At 37.8% G+C, this 27,407-nt stretch overlaps 2 protein-coding genes across 2 annotated transcripts in view; one reads left to right on the top strand and one right to left on the bottom strand.

The window, feature by feature from the left end:
* The window catches only part of LOC100016685 (lamin-B1), a 56,721-nt gene extending 52,394 nt beyond the window's left edge, over positions 1–4,327 (bottom strand). The window contains exon 1 of the mRNA XM_056821118.1: positions 4,214–4,327. Coding sequence (XP_056677096.1) covers positions 4,214–4,327 — 114 coding nt within the window. The remainder of the gene's footprint in view (positions 1–4,213) is intronic.
* Positions 4,328–21,072: 16,745 nt separating this feature from the next.
* Positions 21,073–26,095, top strand: SPMIP10 (sperm microtubule inner protein 10). Its single transcript, XM_007486613.3, has 3 exons — positions 21,073–21,265; positions 22,022–22,130; positions 25,853–26,095. The coding sequence occupies exons 1-3, from the start codon at positions 21,183–21,185 to the stop codon at positions 26,060–26,062; spliced, it is 402 nt and encodes a 133-aa protein (XP_007486675.1). The 5' UTR covers positions 21,073–21,182; the 3' UTR covers positions 26,063–26,095.
* The last annotated feature ends 1,312 nt before the right edge of the window (positions 26,096–27,407 follow it).

Below are 27,407 nucleotides of genomic sequence, written 5' to 3'. Positions count from 1 at the left end.
TTTTGAAACTGAATTGTCATACTTAACTAAGTTTCATAAGTGAATTTTATTTTGGATTATTTGGAAAATCATATAATAATTACTTGAATTAACAAATAATTCAAATATAGTGAAGCTACATTTTTGAATCTACTTTTCACTCTGAAAGTCTAATTATTCTTATGGAAGATCAGTAGTATACCTGACTTTTAAAAAATCCTCATCTTCCATCTTGGAATCAATACTGTGTATTGGCTCCAAGGCAGAAGAGTGGTAAGAAGTAGGCAATGAGGGTTAAGTGACTTGCCCAGGGTCACACAACTAGGAAGAGTCTGAATCCAGATTTGAACCCAGGACCTCCTGTCTCTAGGCCTGGATCTCAATCCACTGAGCTACCCAGCTTCCCCCAGTACACCCTGACTGATATTGAAGTATGAAGAAAATAGTATATGACTCTAAGCTATAAATGATGATTTTGTTTTCAAGGTAAGTCTTTGGAACTTTTAATATGCTACTATTCCAAGGGATTTGGGAACATCTAAATCAGGATATAATTCCACTGTTTCATAAGATTACATTAGCAGCAGTTTTTGTTTTGAGTCAAAAGACTCACGTGCAATCACTTATCTTAGAGAAAAATTATTTATATTCTGTCTTTTGGTACTTTTATTTTATTTGGTCATTTTCAAACATTATTCATTGGAAACAAAGGTCATTTTCTTTTCCTCCCCCCACCCAAGCCCTCCCATAGCCGACATGTGATTCCACTGGGTATCACATGTGTCCTTGATTTGAACCAATTTCCATGTTGTTGGTATTTGCATTAGGGTGTTCATTTGCAGCTGTTCTCAACCTCTCAATTTGTAGCAATGAGAATACATAATGCCTATCAGGTATTCTGAATCATAACTGTAGCAAAATTACAGTTTTGAAGTAGCCACCAAAATAATTTTTTGGTTTGGGGGTCACTGCAACATGAGGAACTATATTGCAGGGTCACAGCATTAGAAAGGTTGAGAACCACTGATTTAGAGTCTCTCCTCATTCATGTCCCCTCAAACCCTGTAGTCAAGCAGTTGCTTTTCTTCAGTGTTTTTACTCCCACAGTTTGTCCTCTGCTTATGGATAGTGTTTTTTTCTCCTAGAACCTGCAGAATGTTTAGGGACATTGTATTGACACTAATGAAGAAGCCCATTATGTTCGATTGTACCACAGTGTTTCAATCTCTGGGTACAATGTTTTCCTGGCTCTGCATCACTTCCTGGAGGTTGTTCCAGTCTCTATGGAATTCCTCCACTTTATTACTCCTTTTAGCACAATAGTATTCCATCAGCAACATATACCACAATTTGTTCAGCCATTCCCCAATTGAAGGGCATCCCCTCATTTTCCAATTTTTGGCCACCACAAAGTGCGCAGCTATGAATATTCTTGTACAAGCCTTTTCCCTTATTATCTCTTTGGGGTACAAACCCAGCAGTGCTACGGCTGGATCAAAGGGCAGACTGTTTTTTAGCGCCCTTTGGGCATAGTTCCAAATTGCCCTCCAGAATGGTTGGATCAATTCACAACTCCACCAGCAATGTATTAAAGTCCTGACTTTGCCACATCCCCTCCAGCATTCATTACTTTCCTTTGCTGCCATGTTAGCCAATCTGCTAGGTGTGAGGTGATACTTCAGAGTTGTTTTGATTTGCATCTCTCTGATTATAAGAGATTTAAAACACTTTTTCATGTGCTTATTAATAGTTTTGATTTCTTTAACTGAAAATTGCCTATTCATGTCCCTTGCCCATTTTTCAATTGGAGAACGGCTTGATTTTTTGTACAACTGATTTAGCTCTTTATAAATTTGAGTGATTAGACCTTTGTCTGAGGTTTTTGTTATGAAATTGTTTCCCAATTTGTTGCTTTCCTTCTGATTTTAGTTACATTGGTTTTGTTTGTACAAAAACTTTTTAACTTGATGTAATCAAAATTGTTTATTTTACATTTTGTGACTCTTTCTATGTCTGGATTGGTTTTAAAGTCTTTTCCTTCCCACAGGTCTGACATGTATATTATTCTGTGTTCACCTAATTTACTTGTAGTTTCCTTCTTTTTATTCAAGTCATTCACCCATTCTGAGTTTATCTTGGTGTAGGGTGTGAGATGTTGGTCCAAAACTAATCCCTCCCACACTGTCTTCCAGTTTTCCCAGAAGTTTTTGTCCCAAAACCTGGGGGTCTTTGGGTTTGTCATAGACTGGCTTGCTGAGGTCATTTACCCCAAGTCTATTCCACTGATCCTCCTGTCTCTTAGCCAGTACCAAATTCTTTTGATGACCTCTGCTTTGTAATAGAGTTTGAGATCTGGGACTGCAAGGCCACCTTCCTTTGTATTTTTTTTTTCATTATTTCCCTGGATATCCTTCATCCTTTGTTCTTCCATATGAACTTTGTTATGGTTTTTTCTAAATCAGTAAAAAATTTTTTGGAGTTTGGATAGGATGGTCATTTTTATTACATTGGCTTGTCCTACCCATGAGCAGTTAATGTTTTTCCAATTGCTCAAGTCTAGTTTTAGTTGTGTGGAGAGTGTTTTGTAGTTGTGTTCATATAGTTCCTGTGTTTGTCTCAGGAGATAGATTCCTAAGTATTTTATTTTGTCTTAGGTGATTTTAAATGGAATTTCTCTTTCTAATTCTTGCTGCTGAGCTGTGTTGGAGATGTATAGAAATGCTGATGACTTATGCGGATTTATTTTGTATCCTGCTACTTTGCTAAAGTTGTTCATTATTTCGACTAGCTTTTTGGTTGATTTTCTAGCATTCATTAAGTAAAGCATCATATCATCCGCAAAGAGCGATAACTTGGTCTCCTTCTTGCCTATTTTGATGCCTTCTATTTCTTTTTCTTCTGTAATTGCTACTGCTAGTGTTTCTAGTACAATGTCTAATAATAGAAGTGAGAATGAGCGTCTTTGTTTCACTCCTGATCTTATTGGGAATGAATCTAGTTTATCCCCATTGCAGATGATGTTAGCTGATGGTTTTAGATATAAACTGTTTATTATTTTTAGGAAAGACCCTTCTATTCCTATGCTTTTTAGTGTTTTCAACAGGAATGAGTGTTGTATTTTATCAAAGTCTTTTTCTGCATCTATTGAGATAATCATGTGGTTTTTGTTGGTTTGCTTGTTGATATGGTCAATTATGTGGATGCTTTTCCTAATATTGAACCATCACTGTATTCCTGGTATAAATCCCACTTGATCAAAGTGAATAACCCTTGTGATGACTTGCTGGAGTCTTTTTGCTAGTATCCTATTTAATATTTTTGCATCAATGTTCATTAAGGAGATTGCACTAGTCACTCTTCATCTTGATTACTTGTGAACTATTCAACTCTATCCTGTCCCCCCTCTCTTGAATTTCCTAACTTCCTTACCTTAATCATTGCTGGCAAGATTCTTGCCTGGGTCTTCCTTAATATTAGCCAATCCCTTCACTGCACTCTAATCTTCACACTCTCCAGGAAGCACCTCTGAAACTTTGGTATTACAATTAATACTGTTCTTTATAGTCTGCAGTCCCATGTGGTCCAAAGTGATACCACCCCTCAGGGTTCCCATTCACTCTGAAGTAAACTTATAACTCCAGGTCTCCCCAGGAATCCTGGAGGACTCCCCAGGAAGCCTGCAGGCCTCCCCAGGGAGTCTTAAAGGCTCAGGCTGAATATAGCCCATGGTTAAATTTATGACAGTAGGAAATACCTCCACAATAACAATGAAGTAGTAATGCTAAGAGCACAAACATCTGCTTCTGTAAAATATTGCTAGCTTGCTTCTGCCAAACTCTATAAAGAGATATACATGTATGAATTTGTTTGAGTCTACCAATCCCTTCTTTTGGCGCACATGACAAAGGAAGATTTCCTGTCCATCTATACTTCTATAAATTCGGTACCTACCCATTGTTGGGGATGACTCTCACATAAGAGGTCGCCCTGGCCAATAATAAAGGTTCCACTAATTTGAACTTCTGGTGTCAGGATGTTATTCATAAAGTGCTCCACTTCACCTCTTTACCAAAATGGAGTTGCCAAACAGTATCTGTTCCTGCATCCAGTGCTAGGTACTACACTAAGTACCCTGGTGTAGCATTCCAGGAATATTCGCATCTAAGAAATATGAATGATGTATGGATATTGTATTATCAGACACATGGCTGGACTTTGATACTCCTGAGCTGACTATTGACTTGGCCATGCTGCCTTTGTTCAGGGCAAACTCATTAACATTTGGCATGGAGCCAAACTCATTTGCAAAGCGTAGTTTGAAGTTATCAGGCCCAGAAATTGTCGTCATTACCATTGCATCCAATGTGAATCAACTATGCTTTGTTATGTATTCATTGAACACCTCCCAATCCACACTGGAATAAATACAGGAAGTGGCTGCTGATCCCTCTCTTGGATTTTCTATTCTCGCACTTGATCACTTTGATTCTCTTTTCCTCATTTCTATCTGGGAATTCTTACTTCTAAGTGTTCTCTTATTTCTCATATTTTCCTTTAATTGTTTTTCTAAGGAAAATATTATCAGAGGCCAGCGCTGCTCCCCATTTCAATTAACTTGTCTGTGTCTCTTAATTTATCACCCATTTTCTCCAACTCCTTTCTCCTTTTCAAGCTCAAACCCAAAAGGAAAAACTTTATGTAGCAGCCACAGGTCAGACTTTTATATTTGGCACCCTGGCGTGGAAAAAAAATTTTTATAGGTGCTATTATTTTGAGTGTGCACACAGCTTGAGAAGAAGTGGTGGACAGAGTTTGGAGCCAAAGCGACAGGACTGTCAGGTGGCCTGTGAGGTAAGCCGTCACTCGTTCAGAAATATGGGTCAAACTTCCTCCTCTCATACTTGTTATATTAGACTATTAATGTCTTTGATTGAAAAGAGAGGTACTAAGATCTCAGAGGCTAAGATCAAAGCATTGCTCAAACTGATACTGAAAGCCTACCCTGAATTTCCAACAATAGGGGTTCTGAATGTACATGAATGGGATCTAATTGGAGAAAGACTGAGACAGCATCAGAAAGAGGGACAAAAAAAATCACAAGTTAATTGGAACATGTGGAACATTGTAAGGATGGTTTTAGCTGCACAGCCATTGCAGTATTCTGAAGATAAGGAAGAGAAATCTTTACAAATGTAAGAGGCAAAGCAACTTCCTTCTAACCCTGATTCCCAAAGCTCTAAAGGGCTCTTAACATTGGAATCAGCTGAGGTTGCTATGCTTCCCCTGCCTTTTGCAGAATTACCTTCTGCTCTGCTCTATCCCTCAGGGCAGATTGCCACAGAGGAATCATCTACAGAGCTAACACTCTATCCTAATCTTTTCCCAATAGCTGATAGGATCTTAAAGAATTCAGAGGCCATGGCTTCCAATGCAGTTGGCTCGCCTCCCCCACCTCCAACATTTAAATTCGACTTTTCAAACCTATCCTGCTCCTCCCCCCAGACCTCTGTCCGCCAGAAGTTACTAAGACTGTATCAATGAGGAAAGAGATGGAGAGAGATCCCCCAGGGGAAAGCACCAAACTTTTAGCATGCCCTGTAGTTTTAAGAGATAACCCAGACAACCCCAATGAACAACTGGCAGAGCACAGACTTCTTGATTACAAAATGCTAAAAGCCCTCAGAGATAGTGTAGTTCAGAACGGGAACACAGCTCCATTTACTATAGCATTGATTAAGAATCTCAGTTAGCAGTTTCTTACACCAGATGATTGGAAAGTAATAGCTGAATCCTCACTTAATGGTGGAGATTATTTAACCTGGAAATTAAAATTTCAGGATTTTTGTCAGGAACAGGCTATTGCGAAAAGACGAGCTGGATTAGATATTCCATATGAGCAATTAGTGGGGCAAGGAGAGTTTGAACTTCTTGAGAGGCAAATAGCATGCACTGAACAGATCTATGGCCAGATCACCCTTGTGGTGAAAAGAGCATGGCAAACTCTGCCAAATAAGGACAAAGTAGCAAACTCTTATATGGACATTATGCAGAAACAAAATGAGAGTTTTGCAGATTTTGTGGATAGACTGTCGCTTGCAATAAAAAGACAGATTCCTCATGAAGGAGCTGCAGAAGTTCTGTTAAAGGACCTTGCCTATAGAAATTCAAATGCGGATTCAAGAAAGGCATTAGCTCCCATTAAAGCAACTGGTACTTTGACAGATTTTTTAAGAGCTTGTCAGGACATAGGCACCTTTGAACATCAATCCGTTTTAGCAGCACAGGTCGGAGGGCCTCGGCGTCAGTGTTTCTCATGTGGCCAGGCAGATCATTTTTGAAATGCTTGTCTGAATTCAAGAGCTAAGAAAGTCCCAAGAATATGCCCTAGATTAAAAAACGGTAGACACTGGGCTTCTTCATGCAGATACAAGGCCCTGCAGAATCATATCTATAAATGGCCTACACAAATGGCAAAAAACTAAATTATGGGCACACCTCAAGCCCGGGATAAAATCAAGGCATTAAGCAGACAAACGCTGTCAGCATCTTAGAATCGGCTCTGAATTCTTATCCACAGTTACAACAAGCCAGTTTCCCAATCATAGCAGATTCAGATTTAGTAGTTACAATGCAAATGGGAGTCTTTCCGGATTCCTACAGACTTTGCTTTTTCTGTGCCTCGAGGATACATAGGCTTGGTATTAGGTAAACCCAATTTCTTTGATAAAGGGCTAGATATCCTGCCCCAGGTTGTTGAAAACCAGGATACAGACAAGTTGCATATCTTAGCTAGAGCCAGTTCAACATTTAACATCACAAAGGGAATGGAGAGAGCCTCCTTGCTTTTATTAGCCAAGGTGCCTTGCCTTGAAAAAAGAATCGAGGAAAAAAATGCCAGTTTGAATCGCAGACCCAGAGTTTATATTGAACTCAAAAAGTCACTAAGGATAGGCTAATCGTGTCTCTTTATGTAGAAGACAAGATTATAACAGGCATTTTATATTCTGGAGCAGACATTTCAGTAATTTCTACTAATGATTGGCTGGAATCTTGGGCAGTTCTTACACTGCACCAAAAGTAAGAATGTTTTACAATCTGCCAGAGATTTATTGTGGTCTGATGATGAAGGCCAAAAGGGAATATTTAGACCTTATGTTTTAGACATTTCCTAATCTCTTTGCGGCAGAGAAGTCATGGCTGATATGAATATAACACTAACTACATCTAGTCAGGCACAGTCGGCATTTGTGGGTTCTGTAAGTGACTCCACAACTAAATGTGCTGACCCGATAACCTGGATTGATTCTAAGCCGATTTGGATCAATCAAGGGCCTATATCTAGAGAAAAACTAGTACATTTAGATGAAATAATACAAGCGCAGTTATGCTTAGGGCATATTAGAGAATCCAACAGTCCTTGGAATACATCTATTTTCCTGGTACCCAAAAAGTCAGGGAAATGGAGGCTAGTTCATGATTTAAGGAAGGTAAACGAGCAAATGATCGACATGGGCACCCGCCAACAGGCCTCCCTTCCCCTAGCCCCATTCCCATGAATTGGAACTTGATAGTAATAGATTTGAAGGATTGTTTTTTCAATATTCACTTTTCACTATTTCACTATTCACAATATTCACATTCAATATTCAATTCCCACAGGACTGCCATAAGTTTGCTTTCTCAGTCCCCTCTATAAATTTTAATAGTCCATTCAAAAGATTCAAATGGATCATGTTACCAATGAGGATGAAAGTAAGTTCATGTTTGTGTCAAAAATTTGTGACACAAGCACTCGAAAACGTCAGAAAAAAATGTGAAAAATCTATATATCTGCCAATACTTAGACAATATTTTGCTAGTACCATCATCTAGTGGCATAGTTCAGGAACTGCTAGCGGATACCACAGCGGCTTTAACGAAAGCGCAGCTAGTGATTTCTGATGAGAAGATTCAAAGTGAACCTCCTTACAAATATCTAGGCACGATTGTGTATGATCAGGAAATTAGGCCTCAAAAGATAGAGATTCGTAGGGATTGTTTAAACACATTAAATGATTTTCAGAAGTTAATGGGAGATATTAACTGGCTTAGACCTTTTCTTAAAATTACAACAGGACAATTAGAAAACTTATTTGCCACTTTAAGGGGAGACCCTTCTCTGTCTTCCCCCAGGACGCTTTCACCCGAAACTGAAGAGGAATTGCAAATAGTGGAAGCAGCTTTATCAGCAGCTAGATTATACAGGATTGACCCTTCCCTACCTTTAGTAGCATCAGTCATAAGTACTAGATACACACCGATGGGTGCATTACATCAAGGGGAGCATATAATTGAATGGATTCATCTAGCCAATCAGCAAACTAAATCACTCACAAGTTACTTAGATGATATTAATAATCACTCAGATTAGAAAAAGATGCCAGCAGTTAGTTGGTGGTGACCCGGACACCATCCATATTCCTATAACACAGGAATAGGTTTAGAATTTATTTGCACAGTCACTACCATGGCAAATTGCTCTTGTGGATTTTACAGGAAAGACTGATAATCATATTCCTAAGAATAAAATTTTACAATTTATAAAATTAAATCCTATCATTTTTCCAAAAATAACATCTATGCATTCTATTGTTAATGCTGTGAATGTCTTTACAGATGCAGCAAGGAATGGCAAAGCAGGGGCAGTGGTAGATAAGCATGTGCTGTTGCTGCACACTCAGCACGGTTCCCCACAAAAGGCTGAGTTAGCAGCGGTTAGGAGCGTACTTAAAGATGTGACACAATCTTGCAACATCATATGTGATTCATTGTATGTAGTAAATTTAGTTAACTTGCTGGAAACAGCTAAGATTAAACCTGTCCCTGATGAAGAATTATTCCTTTTATTTTGTACCACCCAAGTGGTGATACTACAAAGGAAAAATAAAATTTGTCTAATACATATTCGTTCACACACTAACCTCCCCGGACCTCTGTCTGAGGGAAATTCAGAGGTAGATACATTGGTTGCCTCTGCCTTTCAGGAAGCAGTTAATTTGCACTCTTTATTGCACCAAAATGCCAAATCTCTTAAACACCAATTTGATATAACCAAAAGACAAGCAAAGGAAATAATCCAGCAGTGCAGTTCTTATGCACCTTTCTCTTCAAATCTTCTTCCAGCAGAAGTTAATCCATGAGGATTGAAAGCTAAACAGCTTTGGCAAATGAATGTAACTCAATATACTCCTTTTGGAAGATGGAAATATATACATGTAATTGTTGATACCTACTCTCATGTCATGTGGGCCACAGCCCAAACTGGAGAAAAAGTGTGTCATGTTATTGCATATTTGCTGGAATCATTTGCACATTTGGGCATTCCTACTCAAATAAAGACTGATAATGGAACTGTGTATACCAGTAAAAGATTTGCAGAATTTTGCAAATTATGGAATATAGCCCATAAAACTGGAATTCCATGCAACTCTACAGGACAAGCTATTGTGGAAAGGGCTAACAGAACTCTTAAAACCCAAATACAAAAACAAAAGGGAGAGTACCAAACAATTTATGAAGGCAATATTCTGAAACCTAAGCCTATCATTCCTAACAAATTGTTAAAAATGGTACTTCTAACCATCAATCACTTCTCCATCCCAGAAGGGCTGACTGCTACTCCTATGCAAACGCATTTTGAGTGTCATGATAAAAGTGGCACAGCTCAGCAGCCCTGGGTTTTTTGGAGATTGCCAGGTGAAAAAGAATATAAGGGACCGAACAGGTTAATAACAATGGGTCGAGGATTTGCTTGTATTTCTACAGATGATGGAGACATTTGGACTCCCACTAAGCATCTCAAACCATGGAGAGGCCCAGATCCAGATGCAGACGGAGCAGATGGGCAACCAGAGCAGAGCACAACACCACTGGCAGCTCGAGACCAGGAAGAGAAGCAGATGAACAACACTGATGACACCAGTTAGCTGCATCCCAGCAACACTCCAGATATGCTGGAAGACATCACCGGTGACTACGTTTACACCAAAGACTGATATTACACTACTTTTAATGACATTTACCATTATCACACTGATGGACATTTGTCATGCTGAAGTCTATTGGTCCATTACACCTAAACCTCCTATATTAAGAATGTTAACTTGGATGGACAAGCCCCCACTTGTATATGTTAATGATACTAAATGGCTACCATACCCAATTCTAGCCAGAAATATTCCTTTGGAATCTGAAGGGGCAAGTTACAGTTATTCAGGCTCTACTGTATACCCTCCATTTTGTATGTCTTCTAGACACTCTCAAAAAGGGAATTCATTCTGTGTACCTCGTAGAGATCAGGCTTGGATAGTAAAAAATGCTACTGACAACACTTATATAGGAATTGGTATGAGTGTGATAGGAAAAGGAGACGATACAGCTCATCCACCATTTAGACCTAATCGTCCAGGAAACAAGAAATTATGCCCAAATCAGATAGGATCGTTACAAATGGAGTTATCATGGGCATATTGTTCTGTCCAATCTCCTAGAAAGGTTAAGATGCAAGGAAAAGTAAACTTTGAGGTCTACAATTGGGGGCCCAGATTACGGTGTGGACATTATGATCTATTGACACATTTAAGTAGAAATAGGAAATATGAGAAATGGTACATGCCATGCACTACCCAGCATAAGATTGAAGACCTGCTAGAAGTTGATATAGCTGGTCCTAGACATGCTATTGAGGCAGGTCCCATTCAAAAATACTCAGTGGAAGATAGTGGCTGCCACCCAGTCAATACATAAACTTAAGGTCAATATAATGAATTTAGGGATTTATTTTGAAGATGCCACTCACATCAATGTCACTGCGTGTGTATTTGCTCCTTATGTAATGTTAGTGGGCAATAATCTTAACATTTCTATAAATCAGGAAGGGCTATATGAGATTCGATGCATAAACTGTCACCTACATCAATGTATAGATTCTATGTGTGATGATACATATTATGTACCAACCACCATTGGTGTGGTTACCAGTGAATCTTACGGAGACATGGGCATCTACTCCTACTGTACATATTGTTCAAAAAGCATTTAATATCATTATGCATCGTACCAAATGTCTTGTATTATCAGTGCAGTAGTATCCATCATTGCTATGATTACAGCATTGACTACAGCAACAATTGCATTAACTACTTCTATTCACAACCAAGAGTTTATACAAGAAATTGTATCTAATTCATCTGAATTATGGCACACTCAGCAAAGTATTCACTTAGTTTTTAAAGATGAACTGGAAACTTTGAAAGATGCTGTATTTTGGTTAGGGAAAGAGGTTGAAGCTTTACACACTAGAATTACTTATCCATGTCATTTTAATCAAACTGGTTATTGTATTATACCTTTACCATATGATAATGTTTTATATGGATGGCAAACTGTAGTAGAGCACATTAAAGGTGCTTGGGGACGTCATAACAGCACATTGGATATTATACGGCCACAACAAGAAATTAATAAATTAGACCAAATTGTATACGAACAGGAAGCTGTAAAAATTGCATCCAAATGGGAAGCAACTTTAGCTTCCATGGATCCTAGAAATTGGTTTGGCAGAATTAACTTAACTAGCATTGGCACTATTATAATCTTCATAGTTTTGATTCTTGGTTTAATAATACTTTGCAGAAAAGGTTGTGTAAATAGGGCTTATATCAGAAATATGCAGCCAGAAGTGACCCTATCTCGTCATTCTCACACTTTATTACATGACAATGTTGAACTACATTCAATCAGAATGTAATGTACAAGAAAATGATAATGCTTTTTAAGATCTGAATTGATGATTGCACTACTGTTTGAAAAATTTAAAAGATGCTAATATATTTGGTATGCTTTCTATATGATTATTGATAGAAAAAAGAGAGAGAGAAAAGGAGAAAGAGGATTTTTAAGGATATCATTATTATATTCTTTTTTTTTTTAAACCCTTACCTTCCATCTTGGAGTCAATACTGTGTATTGGCTCCAAGGCAGAAGAGTGGTAAGGGCTAGGCAATGGGGGTCAAGTGACTTGTCCAGGGTCACACAGCTAGGAAGTGGCTGAGGCCGGATTTGAACCTAGGACCTCCCGTCTCTAGGCCTGGTTCTCAATCCACTGAGCTACCCAGCTTCCCCTCATTATTCTATTCTTATTTTAATTGAACAATTTTGATTTGATACTCTTTTACTTTATTTTCACTGAATACTTTTTATTATTCAATTCTGTTTTCCTTTTTCATAACTTTTGGTGATATTTGAAGTACATTGCAAGTACTATTAATGCTCTGATCCTGAGCTGTGAAGGTGTACTTTTTGTTCTTGTATGTTCCCAAAAGCATGAGACTATAAGAACATGACAGCATTTGTTAAATTGCAGGTGACTATCCTGAGAGATTATGTTTGATTGCATGAAAAGGGAATGCAATGGATACCTCACACTTGGCCAGACAGCCAAAGCCACACAGAGATGTATATTCCATACGAGATGGATATATGTTGGCTGCTAAGGTTGGAGATACAAGGATGCGGTGTTTTGACATGTAATAATTAAAATAGTTGGTTGTCATAAACTGTAGTGATTAAAATAGTGGAAGACTTAAATTGTAGTAGATAAAAGAGTTGATGAGTAAATTGTGACCGCAAAGATATGTTTTTTATATTAAAAATAAAGTGGTCACCAGGGAAATATTCCCAATTATGAAATATACCCAAGTCAACTGGGTTTTATAGAGATTTTAATTAATACAAATGAGGAATTAAGAAAGAGAGAAAGAGAGAAAAAAGGAAATCACGAGAAAAGGGCTATGCCAGCCTAGGAAGAGAAGGATCAGTCAGTCTTTTATCACTCATCATAAGATCTGTCCAAGCAAGGATTCAGAGGGACAGAGTCTCCTCAGAGGGAGTTCCAGCCAGAGTCAGCCTCCCTCAGACTGTCTTCAAGAGACTGTTCTCAAGAGACTGTTTTAAGAGCTTCCCTCAAGAGACTGTCTCTGTTCTCAGTTTCTCTTCTCCTTTTAAAGGGAATTTTCTCCTATGTCTCCCCTCCCCTAAGTTCTCACATCTACCAATCACAGTAGATGTTTTTCAAAGGACAGACCATTCTTAGTTCACACCTGAGTAGACTAATCTTTTGAGTAATTCACACCTGAGTAGACTAGAATCTCTGAGTAAGTTCTCACCTCTTTGCTCCTTGTAAGTTCACAAGTTGCCTGACCTTTTATAGGTACTTAGCACCCTTTTGTATTATATCCAAAACCAGGGATAGCTTAAGAACTTTTTGTCTTACTATAAGTATGGGTTTAAGTACTTTTCATTGTTCAGCAAAGAGTTTACAACTTTATCTTCCCCTGAGGCATGCTTAAGTATGGTGAAGTAGAATTCTCACATTCCTGATCTAAGTAGAGTTCTCACATTCCTAATCTAAGTTACTTCATTGCTTAAAGTGGGGAATGGTCTTAACCCAACCTTATGAAATAGGGTCTGAGAATTTTTAAGGTTCACAGACACCCTCATTCACAGGTCTCCCTGGTACCAAACTTCCAACCATATTTCTATGTGGCAGGTATCTTGGCTTATATATCCCTGAGATGCATGATCAGTACAAGGGAAAGAAAGGAATCCCCCCTCATCTCCAGATATAGACTTTTTTCTTTAACTATGGAAGATCTGACAACTTCTTATAGTCCTGACTGTACATGGGAAATATGATATGTTAATACACCTGTCCTATGAACTATGGGACTACTATCACATTAATTCAGGATCATTAGAGTGAAGATTATTTTCTTATTATTTTTTATCATTGCTTTTGATCTTTAATGAAACTTACCTTTGATTTTAATAACTAGATATGAACATTATGCTTATTTTTACAAAATTATTAATAAGTTGAGAGAATAATAATAGAAGAAGGATTGCCATTTATTGGGGCTACTGTATCATTTATAACACAGTGGCAGGGATGATAGACAATGTTCTGGAGAAATTAACCAATATGACTATGGGATGGACACAGTTGCCAATGAATTATCTAGATGTCAATTACCTCTGGCAAATCATACCTCAAGTCTATGTTGTGTTCGTGGCAGAGACTAACATCTTAAAGTACATCGAAGTTGATGCCAACCTGATCTTCCAAAAGAAAACTGTGCATGCTCTAGTCATTGATAATAGATTCGAGGCATTGCTTGGTCAGATCCCTATTATAACTGAGATGTGCCAGGATTACATGCAGAGAAAACAAAGCATGGGTAAGGGAACTGACGAGGAGACTGGGGACATGACGAGACAGAATAATAAGGACTATGTAGTTACTAATACTAATACTGGGACACCATTAGGTGGAGTAGGGGGAAATGACCTTGCCAATAACATACAGGCACCAATTAATGCATCTGCTAACAGCAATAGGAGAGGAAGAATAAGGAAGGAGTATGCACCTGTGTGTATGCTTACTGAGGGACTTGGGACCCATCAGCTGTAGTCACTCTTGGGAAAGTGGAGTTTCTGGTTGCTGCCACAGGGGGAGGTGGACTAGCCACTTGTAGCTGCAATGGTAGAACTGCCCTGGAGCTCTGGTTAGAGCACCTGAGGTTAATCATGGACTAGGACTTGAGCATGGGACTGGGAGTAGATCAGACTCTGGACTATAAAAACTGGAATAATTAAATAGGACGCAGGAAAGAGCAAGCATATGAAAAAAAAAAACTGAATTCTGAGATAACATACCCCAGCACCTTAGAAACCAGGAGACTCCAACAAAAAAGCTAATATTTAAGGTTATTAGCATGGCCACTAAAATTTTAAAGATTAAAATAAATGAGCAAGCAGAGGAGAAAGAGTCCAATTATTGATAGCTATTATGAGGAAAGAGAAAACCTTGGCTCAAATTCAGAGGACATTGAATAAAAACACCTGCTTCATAAATAGCAAAGAAATATAATTGGATACGAGTTCAAAAACTGTTTACAATCGCTTTAAAAAGACTTAAAAAACCAAAGGAGAGAGGTTGGAGTCGCACATTTCTGTGTTATCACCCAGTTTAATGTGTAGATTGCAGACCTCCCCCCACTTAAGGCTAAGTTCAAGGTGTCTTCCTTTTGGAGGTGTAAACTCCTGTAGTAAGAGTTTGTGGACTTCTTTATTTTTAGGCTTAAGTATGAGTATATTGCTTTTGTTGATTAATTTAAAAGTAGACAAAGGAGAATTAATCCTGTCATCACAATCCACTGAGGTACTAAGTAGGGATACTTAGGTTATTGTTAACCTAAGTTTTAACTCCAACTAGGCAAAGAGAATAAAGGATTCCCTTTTCATAAGTGTAAACTCAGAATAGACAAAGAGAACCAAGAATTTCCTTTCACAATGTCTAGTAAGAGATGATTCTCTGAGCAATAGTATCTAACCCCCTTTTTTTTTATCTTTTTGATCTCAAAGAACACAACTCCAACTACCTCCTGATGATTTCAAGCTGGACATTTCATAGGCATCTCAAATTCAACAAAGAAAAATACAGGTTATTATTTTTTCCTTAAAAGTCTTCCAAACTTCTCCATATCTGTTTAGGTACTACCATCTCGCATTCATATAAGTTCTCACTTTAGTCTCATACATTTGTCTTCATTCTCATTCATCCTATGTATCCAGTTAGTTGCCAAATTTTATTCTTTCTATTATTGCAACAAGTTGTTCTTTAATATTCAGGTTATATATGATTTTTGATACTTTCCTTTCTAAGATTATTTTCTTATCTGTATTTTCTATTTACTTAACTCTGACAAAGGCAGAGCAGAGTGCTATAGTACTATTAATTCCTATAAATTATCCAGCCCTGAATACAGCTCAGGATTGCATTTGCTTTTTTGGCTGCCACATCACACTTCCTGACTCATATTGACAAGGCAATTTAAAACTCTTAGATATTTTTCAAAAGGACTGCTCTAAATCCTTTTCTTATATTGTACTTACAAAGATTTTAAAAATTCGAATCCAAGACTATACATTTATCCTTATTAAATTTGATCTTACTTCATTTTTTCCTTCAAAGCTCTTTTTGAGGTAGGTAGCACAAGTATTATTAACTTCTCACCTTGGCCCTTCACAAAGCCAAGACAGCCCCTTCACAGTTCAGTGGGAGCTTTCCTGCCCTTACAGAAATATCTTTCACATTATTAATAATATTTCATATTATTCCCTTTGCTATATTCCAACCAAACTGGTTTACTAGCTTGCTAATGCTGGCATTCAGCTATCTTCTACCTTGACTTAGAATGCAACACCTTAGTCTTAAAAATATTAGTTGGGGGGGGGGGTTATACAGGTAACACCTGTATTGGTTGATTGAAGGGCAAGGACTAAGCAAACAAGGTTAAGTGGCTTGTTCAGGGTCACACAGCTAGAAAGTGTCTGGACCCAGTCCTTCCCATTCTAGGACTGGCTCCTCTATTCATTATGCCACTTAGTTGCCCCTTTGGATGATCCTTAAAGAGTTTTATGTTCTTTCCCTCCTCAGAATTTCTCACATTTCTTTGCCTAGGTGTTGTATTTCCTCTTTTCTCCAAATAGAATGTAAGCTCCATGAGGGCAGGGTCTATTTTTCTTTCTGTCTTTGTGTCTCCATGCCTAGTATAATACATTGTACATAGTAGGCATTGAAATGCTTTAAAATTTTGATCTATATATTTTAGAAGAAGAAACTGCAACTTAATAGAGAAATTATTTGATAGGCCCAAAGTCACTTAGCTGAAAAGGGGTGGGGCTGATCCATTAACACAGCATCCCCCCAAGCTAATATTGAAAGATGTGATTAATAGGAGCAAAAGGGTGGGGGTGGGGGGGAGGAAGATGTTTCGTTGAAAATGATCTTTCCTCTCTACCTACTCTACTGAGATTAATGCTAAAGTCATTTGTTTACTTAAAACACATCCTCTATGACTAAAAACTTATGCCTTCAGTCATTCACTCCTCTCTAGTCTGAAAAAGAGACATTCCTTACTAAGCTATAACCTTGCCTTAGTTCTTTCTTTCTGTTCTCTAGTGCCTTGCTCTAGATGTCATGCCCACATGTAGTTTCAGTTTTCTCCTCTCAACTAACTTTTTTGTCCTCCCTTAGAAATCTACTTAGGTATCCATGAGTCTTAAAAAACCAATCTTCCTTTAGGACATTCTTTCAGACTATTATTCTCGATCTTCCACTACACTATGAAAAGAATAGGATCTTTGATCCTATGTTTTCTACTTCTTCCTCACTACCTACTTTAAGCCCCTATGATCTGGCTCCGGAATCCAACATAATCAGAACCACCTAAATCCAGTTTGCTCTTTCAGTTCTTATTTTCCTATATCTGCATGTCTAACACTGACTTTTCCTCTGAGGTTCTTCCGTGTTTTCATCTACCTAATGAATATATCCTTATGAATACATCTGGGTCCTCAAACTCAATATATTTTGAACTGAACTCATTATAAGGATTCCCCCAATATAGTTTCATTTATTTCATTAAATATTTCTCACTTACATATAAAAATTTTTGAGTTCCATATTCTCTTCTTCCCTTCTTCTCTCCCCTCTTTGAGAAGGCAATTTGATATAGATTATACATGTGAAATTGTGCTAAAAATATTTCCATGATAGCTGTGTTATAAAAGAAAACACAGACCAACCCCTACCAAAACCAAACAAAAAACCCCAAGAATAAAGAAAGTAAAAAACGTTTTGTTTGAATATGTATTCAGATTCCATTAGTTTTTTCTCTGGAGATGGTTAGCATTTTTCATCCAAAGTCCTTGATCATTGTATCGATCAGAATAGCTACGTCATTCACAGTTGGTCACCATAAAGTATTGTTGTTACTGTGTACAATTTTCTCCTGGTTTGAAATCCGAACTTTGCATTAGTTCATATAAATCTTTCCAGGTTTTTCCTAAAGTATTCTGCTTGTCATTTCTTACAGCACAATAGTATTTCATCAAAAATCATATAACACAATGTTAGTGATGGAATACTATTGCGCTCAAAGGAATAATAAAGTGGAGGAATTCCATGGAGACTGGAACAACCTCCAGGAATTGATGCAGAGTGAAGGGAGCAGGACCAGGAGAACATTGTACACAGAGACCAATACACTGTGGTACAACCGAATGTAATGGACTCCTCCATTAGTGGCAATACAGTGATCCTGAACAACTAGGAGGAATTTATGAGAAAAACAACTATCCACATTCAGAGGAAACACTATGGGAGTAAAAACACCAAAGGAAAACAAATGCTTGAATACATGGGTCGAGGGGATATGGATGTAAACTCTAAATGAACATCCTAGTTCAAACACCAACAACATGAAAATGAGTTCTGATCAAGGACACAAGTAATACCCAGTGAAATTGCGTGTGGGCTGTGGGAAGGTTAGGTGGAGGGGAGGGAGGGAAATGTGGTTATTGTAACCAAGGAAGAATGTTCTAAATTGACTAAATAAACTAATTCAAATGAAAAAAAAATTTTTAATCATATACCACAATCTGTTTAGCTATTCCCCAATTGATGGGCATCCCTCAATTTCCAATTCTTTGCCACCACACAAAAGCTACTGTACACATTTTTGTGCATATAGGTCTTTCCTCTTTTTCTTTAATTTCTTTGGGATACATCATAGGATTTTGGAGCTAGAAGGGACCTTAGAGATTATCTGCTCCAATCCCTTCATTTTATTTTATTATTAAAACTCTTACCTTCTGTCTTAATACCAATTCTAAGACAGAAGAGTGGCAAGGGATAGGCAATTAGGGTTAAGTGACTTGTCCAGGATCACAAAGCTAGGAAGTAAATATCTGAGGCCATGTCTAGTATTCTATCCATTGTTCTGCCTAGCTGCCTGCTATTCCTCTATTTTACAGAAAATAAAACTGAGGTCCAGAGAGTTTCCCTCAAAACTTCCTCCTCTTCCTAATTTACCTGTTTCCAATTGTTCTAGATACCTTAGTTGGGAACTTTAGTCATCTTTGACTATTCTTTCCCCTTTTCTCCCACCCACATCAAGCCAGTTGCCAAGTCCTGTGGATCTGTGAGATTTAAAATAGTGAAACCCATAAACTGTAGTGAGTTAAAATGGTAGAAGATATAAATTGTGATAGATATAAGGGAGGGTGAGTAAATTTGACCACAGAAAATATGTTTCACTACAGTGTCTTGGTTTTTAAATCAAATATAAGGTGGTCGCCAGGGAAATATTCCCAATTATTCAAATACCCAAGTCAACTGGGTTTTATAGAGATTTTAATTAATAATATAATGAGGAATTAGAGAACAAGAGAAAGAGTAGGAAAGGAATAATTATGAAGGGCCTCAAGCCAATATGGCCTAGACCTGAGTCTTAAGAGAGAGAATCAGTTAGTCAGTCTTTTAACACTCACCACAAGGTCTGCCTAAACAAGGATTCTAGTGACACCAGGCCAGCTCCATCTCAGCTGACTTCACCAGAGAGCCTTCCAGCCAGAGACTGTTCCAAAAGGCCTCTCTCCAGAGCCTCCAGAGGGACAGAGTCCCCTTAGAGGAGCTCCAGCGAGACCTCCTTAGAGATTATCCTCCAAGAGCTTCCCTTCTCCAGAGTCTCTCTCAAGAGATTCTTCCCAAGCAATCCTCATCAGAGATCCTCCAAAAGGAATTCCTCCAAAAGGATATCTCCAAAAGGATATCCTCAAGAGATTCTGCTTTTTCTTATATAGGGGTTTTTCTCCCATGTCACCTCCCCCAAGTCCCTACATCTACCAATCACTGTAGACGCTTTCCAAAGGACTGCCCATATAAATTCCTACTAAGTCGACCAATCTCCTCAGTAAGTCTGAATGAGAGAAAACACAGCTGAGTCAACTAATCTCATCAAGAGAAAACTTGCCCAACCCTTTTAGGTACCTAGCATCCCATTGTATCAATTCTAAAAACAGGCCTGGCTCAAAGAACTCCTTGCCCCACCATAAGCATGGATTCAAGTACTTTCTTTGTTTAGCAAGGAGTTTTCTGCCCTAAAGCAGTCTTAAGTATGGGTGGAATCTAAGTCCTCCCATTTCTGATCCTGGCGAGTTCTCACATCAAAATGGGGAATGTTTCTCAGTAGGGAATTTGTTCCAATTAAGAATTCCCCGATGGGAAAATTTTTAACATTCACAAGTCTGAGAGATTTCAAGATTTACAGATCCTAAACCTGCATTATCTCTAGCATCTGTCATTTTTCCCCTTTTTCCCCGTTCCCACTGCTATCAAACTAGTTTAAGCCTTCATTCCTCTTACCTAGTCTATTTATATAATATATTCACTTTTTCTTGCCTCTAACTTTTCCTTCTGCAAACCCTTGCTACTAGAAAAAGCTTAAATCATAAATCCATTCATATTATTCATGGAAGAAAACTTTCAGTGACTCTTTGTTATCTGTAAGATAAAATTCGAACTTCTTATCCTGGGATTTAAGACTCCATTCCAACTGGTTCCAAGCAACCTATCTTTCTGGCTTCATTTCATAGAGCCTCTGTAGATTAGAATTTATACCATAGTAGATTTAGGAAGACTCAAGTTAGAATTGGATCTCAGACATCAACTAGCTGAATGGCCTTGGGTAAGCCATCTAACCTTTGTTTGCTTCTGTTTCCTCAACTATAAAACAAGGTTAATACCAGCATCTACCTCTCTGGGTGCTTGAGAGGAACAAAGGAGAGAATATTTATAAAAACACATAGTACAGTGCCTGGCCATTAATAGGAGTTCATGACTTTCATCAGATTACATATATAGTTGTTCTCTAATGTATTATTTTATTCCCACATTTCTATTTGTTTAAATCTTCTAGAAAGTCATTTTTTAATTTTACCAACTAAAAGCATACCTTTCTTTATATTTTCTCATGTCATTGTCAAATCACTATGCACTTATTGCATTTGAATTTGAATTAAAAATGAGTTATTCCTGTAAATATCTTATTTCTCATCCTATCCTGGCTCTGAACAGATGTCCTAGAACTTGGAACTCTACAATTCTGTTACTATTGGACCAGATAAGGATTGCTATGGAAATAGAAATTCTGTTATCCCATAAGGAACTACAGTAGTTTCATCACAAGAAGAATTTTTCAGAAAGTGAAGATACATCAAGTCATTCAGTGTCAGGACTCTGCTCCAGAGGACATCTAGTGATGTCCACAGCTTCAGCTGAAGAAGCAAAGGAAGCTCCGATACCTTGCATTCCCTATGATAAAAAGGATGAACTTGAGAAATGGTGAGGAAATAAGGGAACTGTTAGGATTAGGTTACCCTTTGGCAGGAGAGAGAGAGAGACTATCTAAAACAGAAATTAGTGAACAACTTGATGGCCTTTCTGGGCATCTTATACAGAAGAGTTTTGGTTCTAACTTCTGAAGTAGTATCAGAAATTATTCAAAGAATAACAGGAGCTTATTTTCTCAATTATAACAAATGCTAGGCTAAGGCTTTTTTGTAACAAATGATAGCTTCCCTTGGAAAAGGGGAGGATTACCTAAGGTTCTTTAAATTATAGGACTTCTATATTCTACTTGAGTCCATCAGGATCGTCTTTAGGAAATAAAAGTTTTGTGGGATGGAATCTAGGACTCAAGGAAAATTACAATCTCCACTTCCTTCCTTCACTGCTCCTTCCCCAAAATTTTGCCTCAGGTGATATTGGTCAAGGGTAACCTCTTAGGGGGAAGAGATAAGATTCCATTGGAGCAGGCCAACCTCATCTACTTTTCCTGGAGTGGGGCAGAGAAAAGTTTCATTACGTCTATTTATAGTATGAAAGAATCAGGTCTTTTTTTTAAGGCACTTCTAGAAGGGGCTCCTCATTTCCTTTTAAGTATCTTTCTTCCCACCCATCCCTGCCCCAATCTAAGACATTGTAGCTCCAGGCATGGCAAAATTCAGGTCCTTGACTTCAGTTTTCACTGAACTGTAGGGCTGATTTCAATGCATTGTAACTCTTCAGCTGTCTTTCTTCTAAATTTCTCATCTCTAGGCCTAAACCCACCCATTTGCCAAGGTTTTCCTTAAAACAAGGATTAATTCCCAGGTTCTACACGATGAGCTGGAAACAAGACATGAAATTCAGGAGACTGCATCTAAAGGTATTAGGACCAGGAATTTTATCTAATCCACAAAAGGGGAAATTTGCACACACACATGCATACACACATATAGTTTTATATATAAACATACATATACATAAAATACACATATATACATATAGTTGTTATATACATGTACAAGGGATATGTGTAAACAGACTTATTTATACATATTTCAATATTTGAATTTTCATGTGATCTAAGATGTGTTCTCATATACAAGTATTTCAAAATTTAACTTGTATAAGTAGAAGGAAGGGGGACAATTCAATTCAACAACCATTATTAAGCACCTACTATGTGCTATGCAGTACAGACAAATATAAATGAGTTCTTGCCTTCTGTGGAACTTAATACAAATTTAAAAGATAAGTAATTTGGGGTCAATGGGGAGGGAGAGGAACAGAGACAACTAACAACTAGGAGAAGATAAAGAAAGGTCTCCTATAAAATGGATCACAGTTCTAGAACTGAAAAGGGACCTCAAAGGCCACCTAATCTAATCTCCTAATCTTTATAGTTAAGGAAACTGAGGCATAGAGAGATTATGAGATTTGCTCAAGATCACACAATTACTAAATATCAGAGATACAATTTGAACCCCAGCTCTGGTGGCATTTAAGCTGAGCCTTGAAGGGAGCTCTAAGTTTCAAAGGGTGGAGATGAAAATAAAGACTATTCTAGCTGTAAGGAATAAATAGGTTGTGCAAAGAGAGTAGAGGTGGAATGCCATTTATAAGAAACAGCAAGCAGGTCAGCTTGTCCAAAAGGTAGAACTTGTAAAAGGAAATAATGTCAAATCATAGAGCAGAAAAGCACAGAGTGGAAAGATTTCAAGATCTTGGATTAAAAGCATGGATGTTCAGCTATGCTTCCTGTGTGACTTTGGTCCAGTGTTGTTTTCTCCTCTGTAAAAGGGAGTTGATAATCTTCTAAATTCTAGTAAGTTGGAAACAGAGGGCTTTGTGTTTTATCTTAGAGACAACAGAAAGTCTGAATGGGGGAGTAATATGGTTTAACATATGTTTAAGAATATGCATTTAGCAGTTGCTAGGAGGCTCCTTTTATAGTTCAGGTGATGAGGGTGGTTGCCATGTCAGTGGAGGGAATAGATATGTTGTGGAAGGAGAATCAACAAAACTTAGCAACAAACTCGATGTGTGGCCAGAGAGAGAGTTAAGAATTGACAGAATAACACCAAGTTTGTGGATCTCAGTAACTGGGCAGATGGTGGTACCCTAGACACATCCAGGGAAGTCAGAAAGATGGATGGGTTTTGGAGAAAAGATAAATTCTAGGAAGCAGTTTTTGGTGACAGAGGAAAGAGCATTGGTTCTGGGGCTAAACTACCTTGGTTCAGAGTCTGCTTCTGATAACTGCTACCTGAATGACCTTGAACAAATCACATAACCTCCCTGGGCTCTAATTGACTCATCTACAAAATGAAAGGGTTAGGGGGCAGCTGGGTGGCTTTACCACTATTGCCTTGGAACCAAGAGACCATATTGATTCAAAGATGGAAGGTCCCAAGGGTTTAAGAATTTCAAAAAACCTTAAAGTAGTTTAAGCAGAGATGGCTAATCCCATCTCTTTTGGTCCCAACAGATTCTCCACTTTGGTCAAAATCCTTTACCTAGATAGCCTAGTGCTTGGCTGGGCTTTTTCCCTTTTGTGTCTACTGTAAAGCATCAGCTTCTCACTATTATTCCTGTCTGGGACTCCTCATTTTCCTTTGTTACCATTGTAAAGCCAATGAACTATCCCTCTCGTCCTTAGTCCCCATGTTCCCCTAGAAAGGTATTTAAGCTTCCTACTTTAAGGCTCTTTGTAGTTTTCCATCCAAGTGGTGAGACTTCCAGGGGTCTGTGACCAGAGCAAGCACTGAGTCTGTGAGAGCTTGAGATGCACAGCTCTGAGTAGAAGGCCTATTAATGCACGCACCCCTTCTCCTAATTAAAAAGTGTTTTTTTCTGACTATGTAATAGTTCTATGTTTTGCTTTGTTTTTCCAGTCAGACGAGGTGGACTAGATGTTTTCTGAGATCTTCTGTAGGACTAGAACTTTGTTCCTTTGAATATATGGGTTTGAGGTGCCATTAAGACATTTAGTGGACAAATATAAATAAAGATGAGAAACAACAGTAAACACTGAGAAATCAAGGCCATTCATGGTAAATGCTATATGAAGTTGATTAAGACAGGCTATTAGAATCAGAAGCAAGACTCATTTGTGTTGAAGAGTACAAAATAGCAACTCTATTTGCTGAGCCTGCTTTGTATATACTCTTAGAGTACCAGGCTGAATGTTATGATATATTTTCAAATAAAGATTGACAGCTCTGTCTGGTAAAAGGCTTTACAAATTCTGATTTCTCATTTTATTTGTCAATCAAAAGGTGATTTTTAAAAAACATGAAATTTGTTTAGCTTGACTATAATGTCTACATAGTCAAGTATAAGTTTATTTTTCTTCCTAAATGAGGGAAGGAGAAAAAATGGATTTTCATTTATTAAAAAAGTGAAACTTTGATTTTAAAAAATGGAAAGGAGGACTCAGAAGCAGAGAATCCTGTCTCACTCTGGATATAGGAAATATATTACTACATTGCACATATGAATTGACCCAAGATTTAAACTGACCTGAATTTTTCTGGAAAAAAATAAGATTGACATGCCATAGAAGTCAACTAGTACTTGGGGGGAGGGGGAAACAGTGAGAAAAACTGAGCTAGGATAACCCTCCCTCTGAACAGAATTCCCTGAAGCCAGGAACTGTTTAATTTGTCTTTGCATTCTCAGCATCTAGCTAAGATATGTGGTAGATGCTTTAATAAATGCTTATCAGTTGATTTAAATAAAAAGAACATGATTTTTATTTATTTATTTTTTTGTTATTAGGTCACCCAGGCAAGTTTTGTGCTTTTAAAATATTTTCTCTGCTTGGAAAATTAATTTCAAATATCTCAATTTACTTGGAAGCTAACTTTGACTAAGACTGTTTTGCTAAATCATGGAAGAACTGTAGATTTAAGAAGCAATCAAACAGAAAACTAATATTCTTTGATTCACAATAGCAATGCATGAGTGTCTTATGCATAGTATAACAGTAAATATTTGCTTATTCAATGATGTCCCTCCCCTATCCAGCTTTGCAGAATGGTAGGACTTAGGTAGGTTAGGGGGTGATGACAAAACTCAGGTGACTTTACCAGTTATGTTTTATGGCCTTTATAGCTCTCCTAGGAGGTAATATTTCAAGGTATCTATCCCCCTCCTGCCATTACCTTTTGTCCTGGGATCTATCCAAACTACTCTTCCCTGGAACAATCTAAAAAAGTTGATTTAAGGAGTTTTTTGTGCTTCTTAATCTGGACACTTTGTGAAGCTTGTGCCTGGAATCAAAAGAAGCTTATTATTTTCAAGTATCTGGAAGATTATCATTTGCAAGAAAGATTAGATTTGCTCTGCTTAGTTTCATAGAGCAGAACTAGTAGCAACAGGGGAAGATAGATTTCTTCTTAATATAAGGGAAAACATTGGGCCACTGTAACTATAGAATCCAGGCAGTTGGGGGATGTTATAAAGGACACTCCTACTTAGGAACAGACTCTAGTAGATGACCTCTGAAGTCCCTTTCAATTCCAAATTTATGTTTCTAGAAACCTTTGATACATAAAGCAAGTGGTCATTTATATAATATACACCTATTTTTTCTTTCCTTAGAATGCACAGCTGAGTGGGATTCACACAGGTCCTCTAGAAGAAAACTTGTTTTTGGATCACAGTGAAAGGCTTTGCCATGGAGAAGATCGAGAACGTCTTTTAAAGAAATTCTCATCCCACATAAAAATAGCTGATATGCCTTTACATTCTCCTCTTTCCAGGTTCCAAAGTACTGTCATTTCTCATGGATACAGGAGACAACAGATATGAAGAAAGTAGAATAAAGTTGTGAAGTGTTCAAAAGAGTCTGCTTTTTCTATCTTACTTTAATGTTTATTGATACTTTATAATATACTGGAATCTAGAAGTCAAGTGACTCTTTAGTGCAGTAGGCAGCCGTCAGTATTATAAGCTGAAGGAACTGAGTTGGATCCTCTGAAGAGGGTGGAGGGGTGATACAGTGGGAGAGGCTTCTGGAGGTGAGGAAAGTCACTTGGCTTGAGTTTGGCCCCACCCGATGGGATCAATCATCAAAACTCAAAATAAGGTCTTTTCTTCATCTAAGACTAGTGAAGTTGGACTTTCCCTCAGGGAGGACTTCTCCAGTAAGAAGGTCAAACCTGGGGCTTTCACCTTTAAGCTAAGTAAGCCGGGGGTCATTAAATCTTTCTAGACTACAAGTTTGGGGGCTTCTAGATTACACATCGACATTGTATTACCTCAGGAGTTAGGGCTTGAGGTGGGAGTCCTCTTTTGGTGAGTTTTTCTCGATTCTAAGGTATATAAAGCCTCTTAGCCTAAAGCCTTCACAATACTACTTCCCAGAAGTTTTAGTTCTACTTATTCTCTAACAAATTCAAAGTATCACATGGGTTGGGGACAATGGGGTTGATGTGGGTGGTTAGTCTTCTTCCTTTTACTTTTTTCCCAAGCTATAGATGCTAGGTGGGACCATAAACAGCTGGTAACTCCTGCTACTACAACACAATGAATGAATTTTCTGATGTAGACTGAGCTACTTCTGGCAAAATTATTTGTATCTTAAAATCAATACTTAGTACCATTCTAAGACAGAAGATAAATATTTTTTTTTAATTACATTAGGGTTAGTTTTGCTTTTTTGTTAGGACTTTTCCAATAATGTTCTGTGATCTCACAAGAGAAATATAAAAGAACAGTGTGACAAGAGGATAGAGAATTCAAAATTGGGAACTACCAACACAAAAGGAGAAATAATAGTATGTCAATGAGGACAACATTTAAAAATAACTGCATTCTAGGCCTGATAAGTAGAACAAATGGAATAGGTAAAGTAGGTAGTCACAATAAAGACTTTTAAGGCAGTGGCAGAGGTCCAAAGATTGTGGATGGAAAACACCAATTCTGAGATCTTGGTGGTTAAATCAGTGCCATATCCATGAAGAGATCCTAGATATGACTATTATGGGTAAATGGCTGGTATAGAATGGGAATGAAGGTCAGTAGAGGTTGAGGGTGAGAAACTATGTTAAATCACTCATATGGATCATTTGGGTCTTTATAGTTGGGGATGGGATGGAGAAGCATGTGAGTCAGATATTATTGACATCAAGAATGAAGGCAGGTCCTGGAATGC

Source organism: Monodelphis domestica, chromosome 3 (assembly GCF_027887165.1).
Source record: "Monodelphis domestica isolate mMonDom1 chromosome 3, mMonDom1.pri, whole genome shotgun sequence".
NCBI lineage: Eukaryota > Metazoa > Chordata > Mammalia > Didelphimorphia > Didelphidae > Monodelphis > Monodelphis domestica.
This window is presented reverse-complemented; position numbering and strand designations above follow the sequence as displayed.

Bases quoted from the DNA above. Each gene is read 5' to 3' on its own strand.
- SPMIP10 (XM_007486613.3), top strand. From the start codon at position 21,183: ATGTCCACAGCTTCAGCTGAAGAAGCAAAGGAAGCTCCGATACCTTGC. The intron at 21,266-22,021 runs GTGAGGAAATAA...TCTCATCTCTAG, and splicing joins AAGGATGAACTTGAGAAATG to GCCTAAACCCACCCATTTGC. The intron at 22,131-25,852 runs GTATTAGGACCA...TTCTTTCCTTAG, and splicing joins TCAGGAGACTGCATCTAAAG to AATGCACAGCTGAGTGGGAT.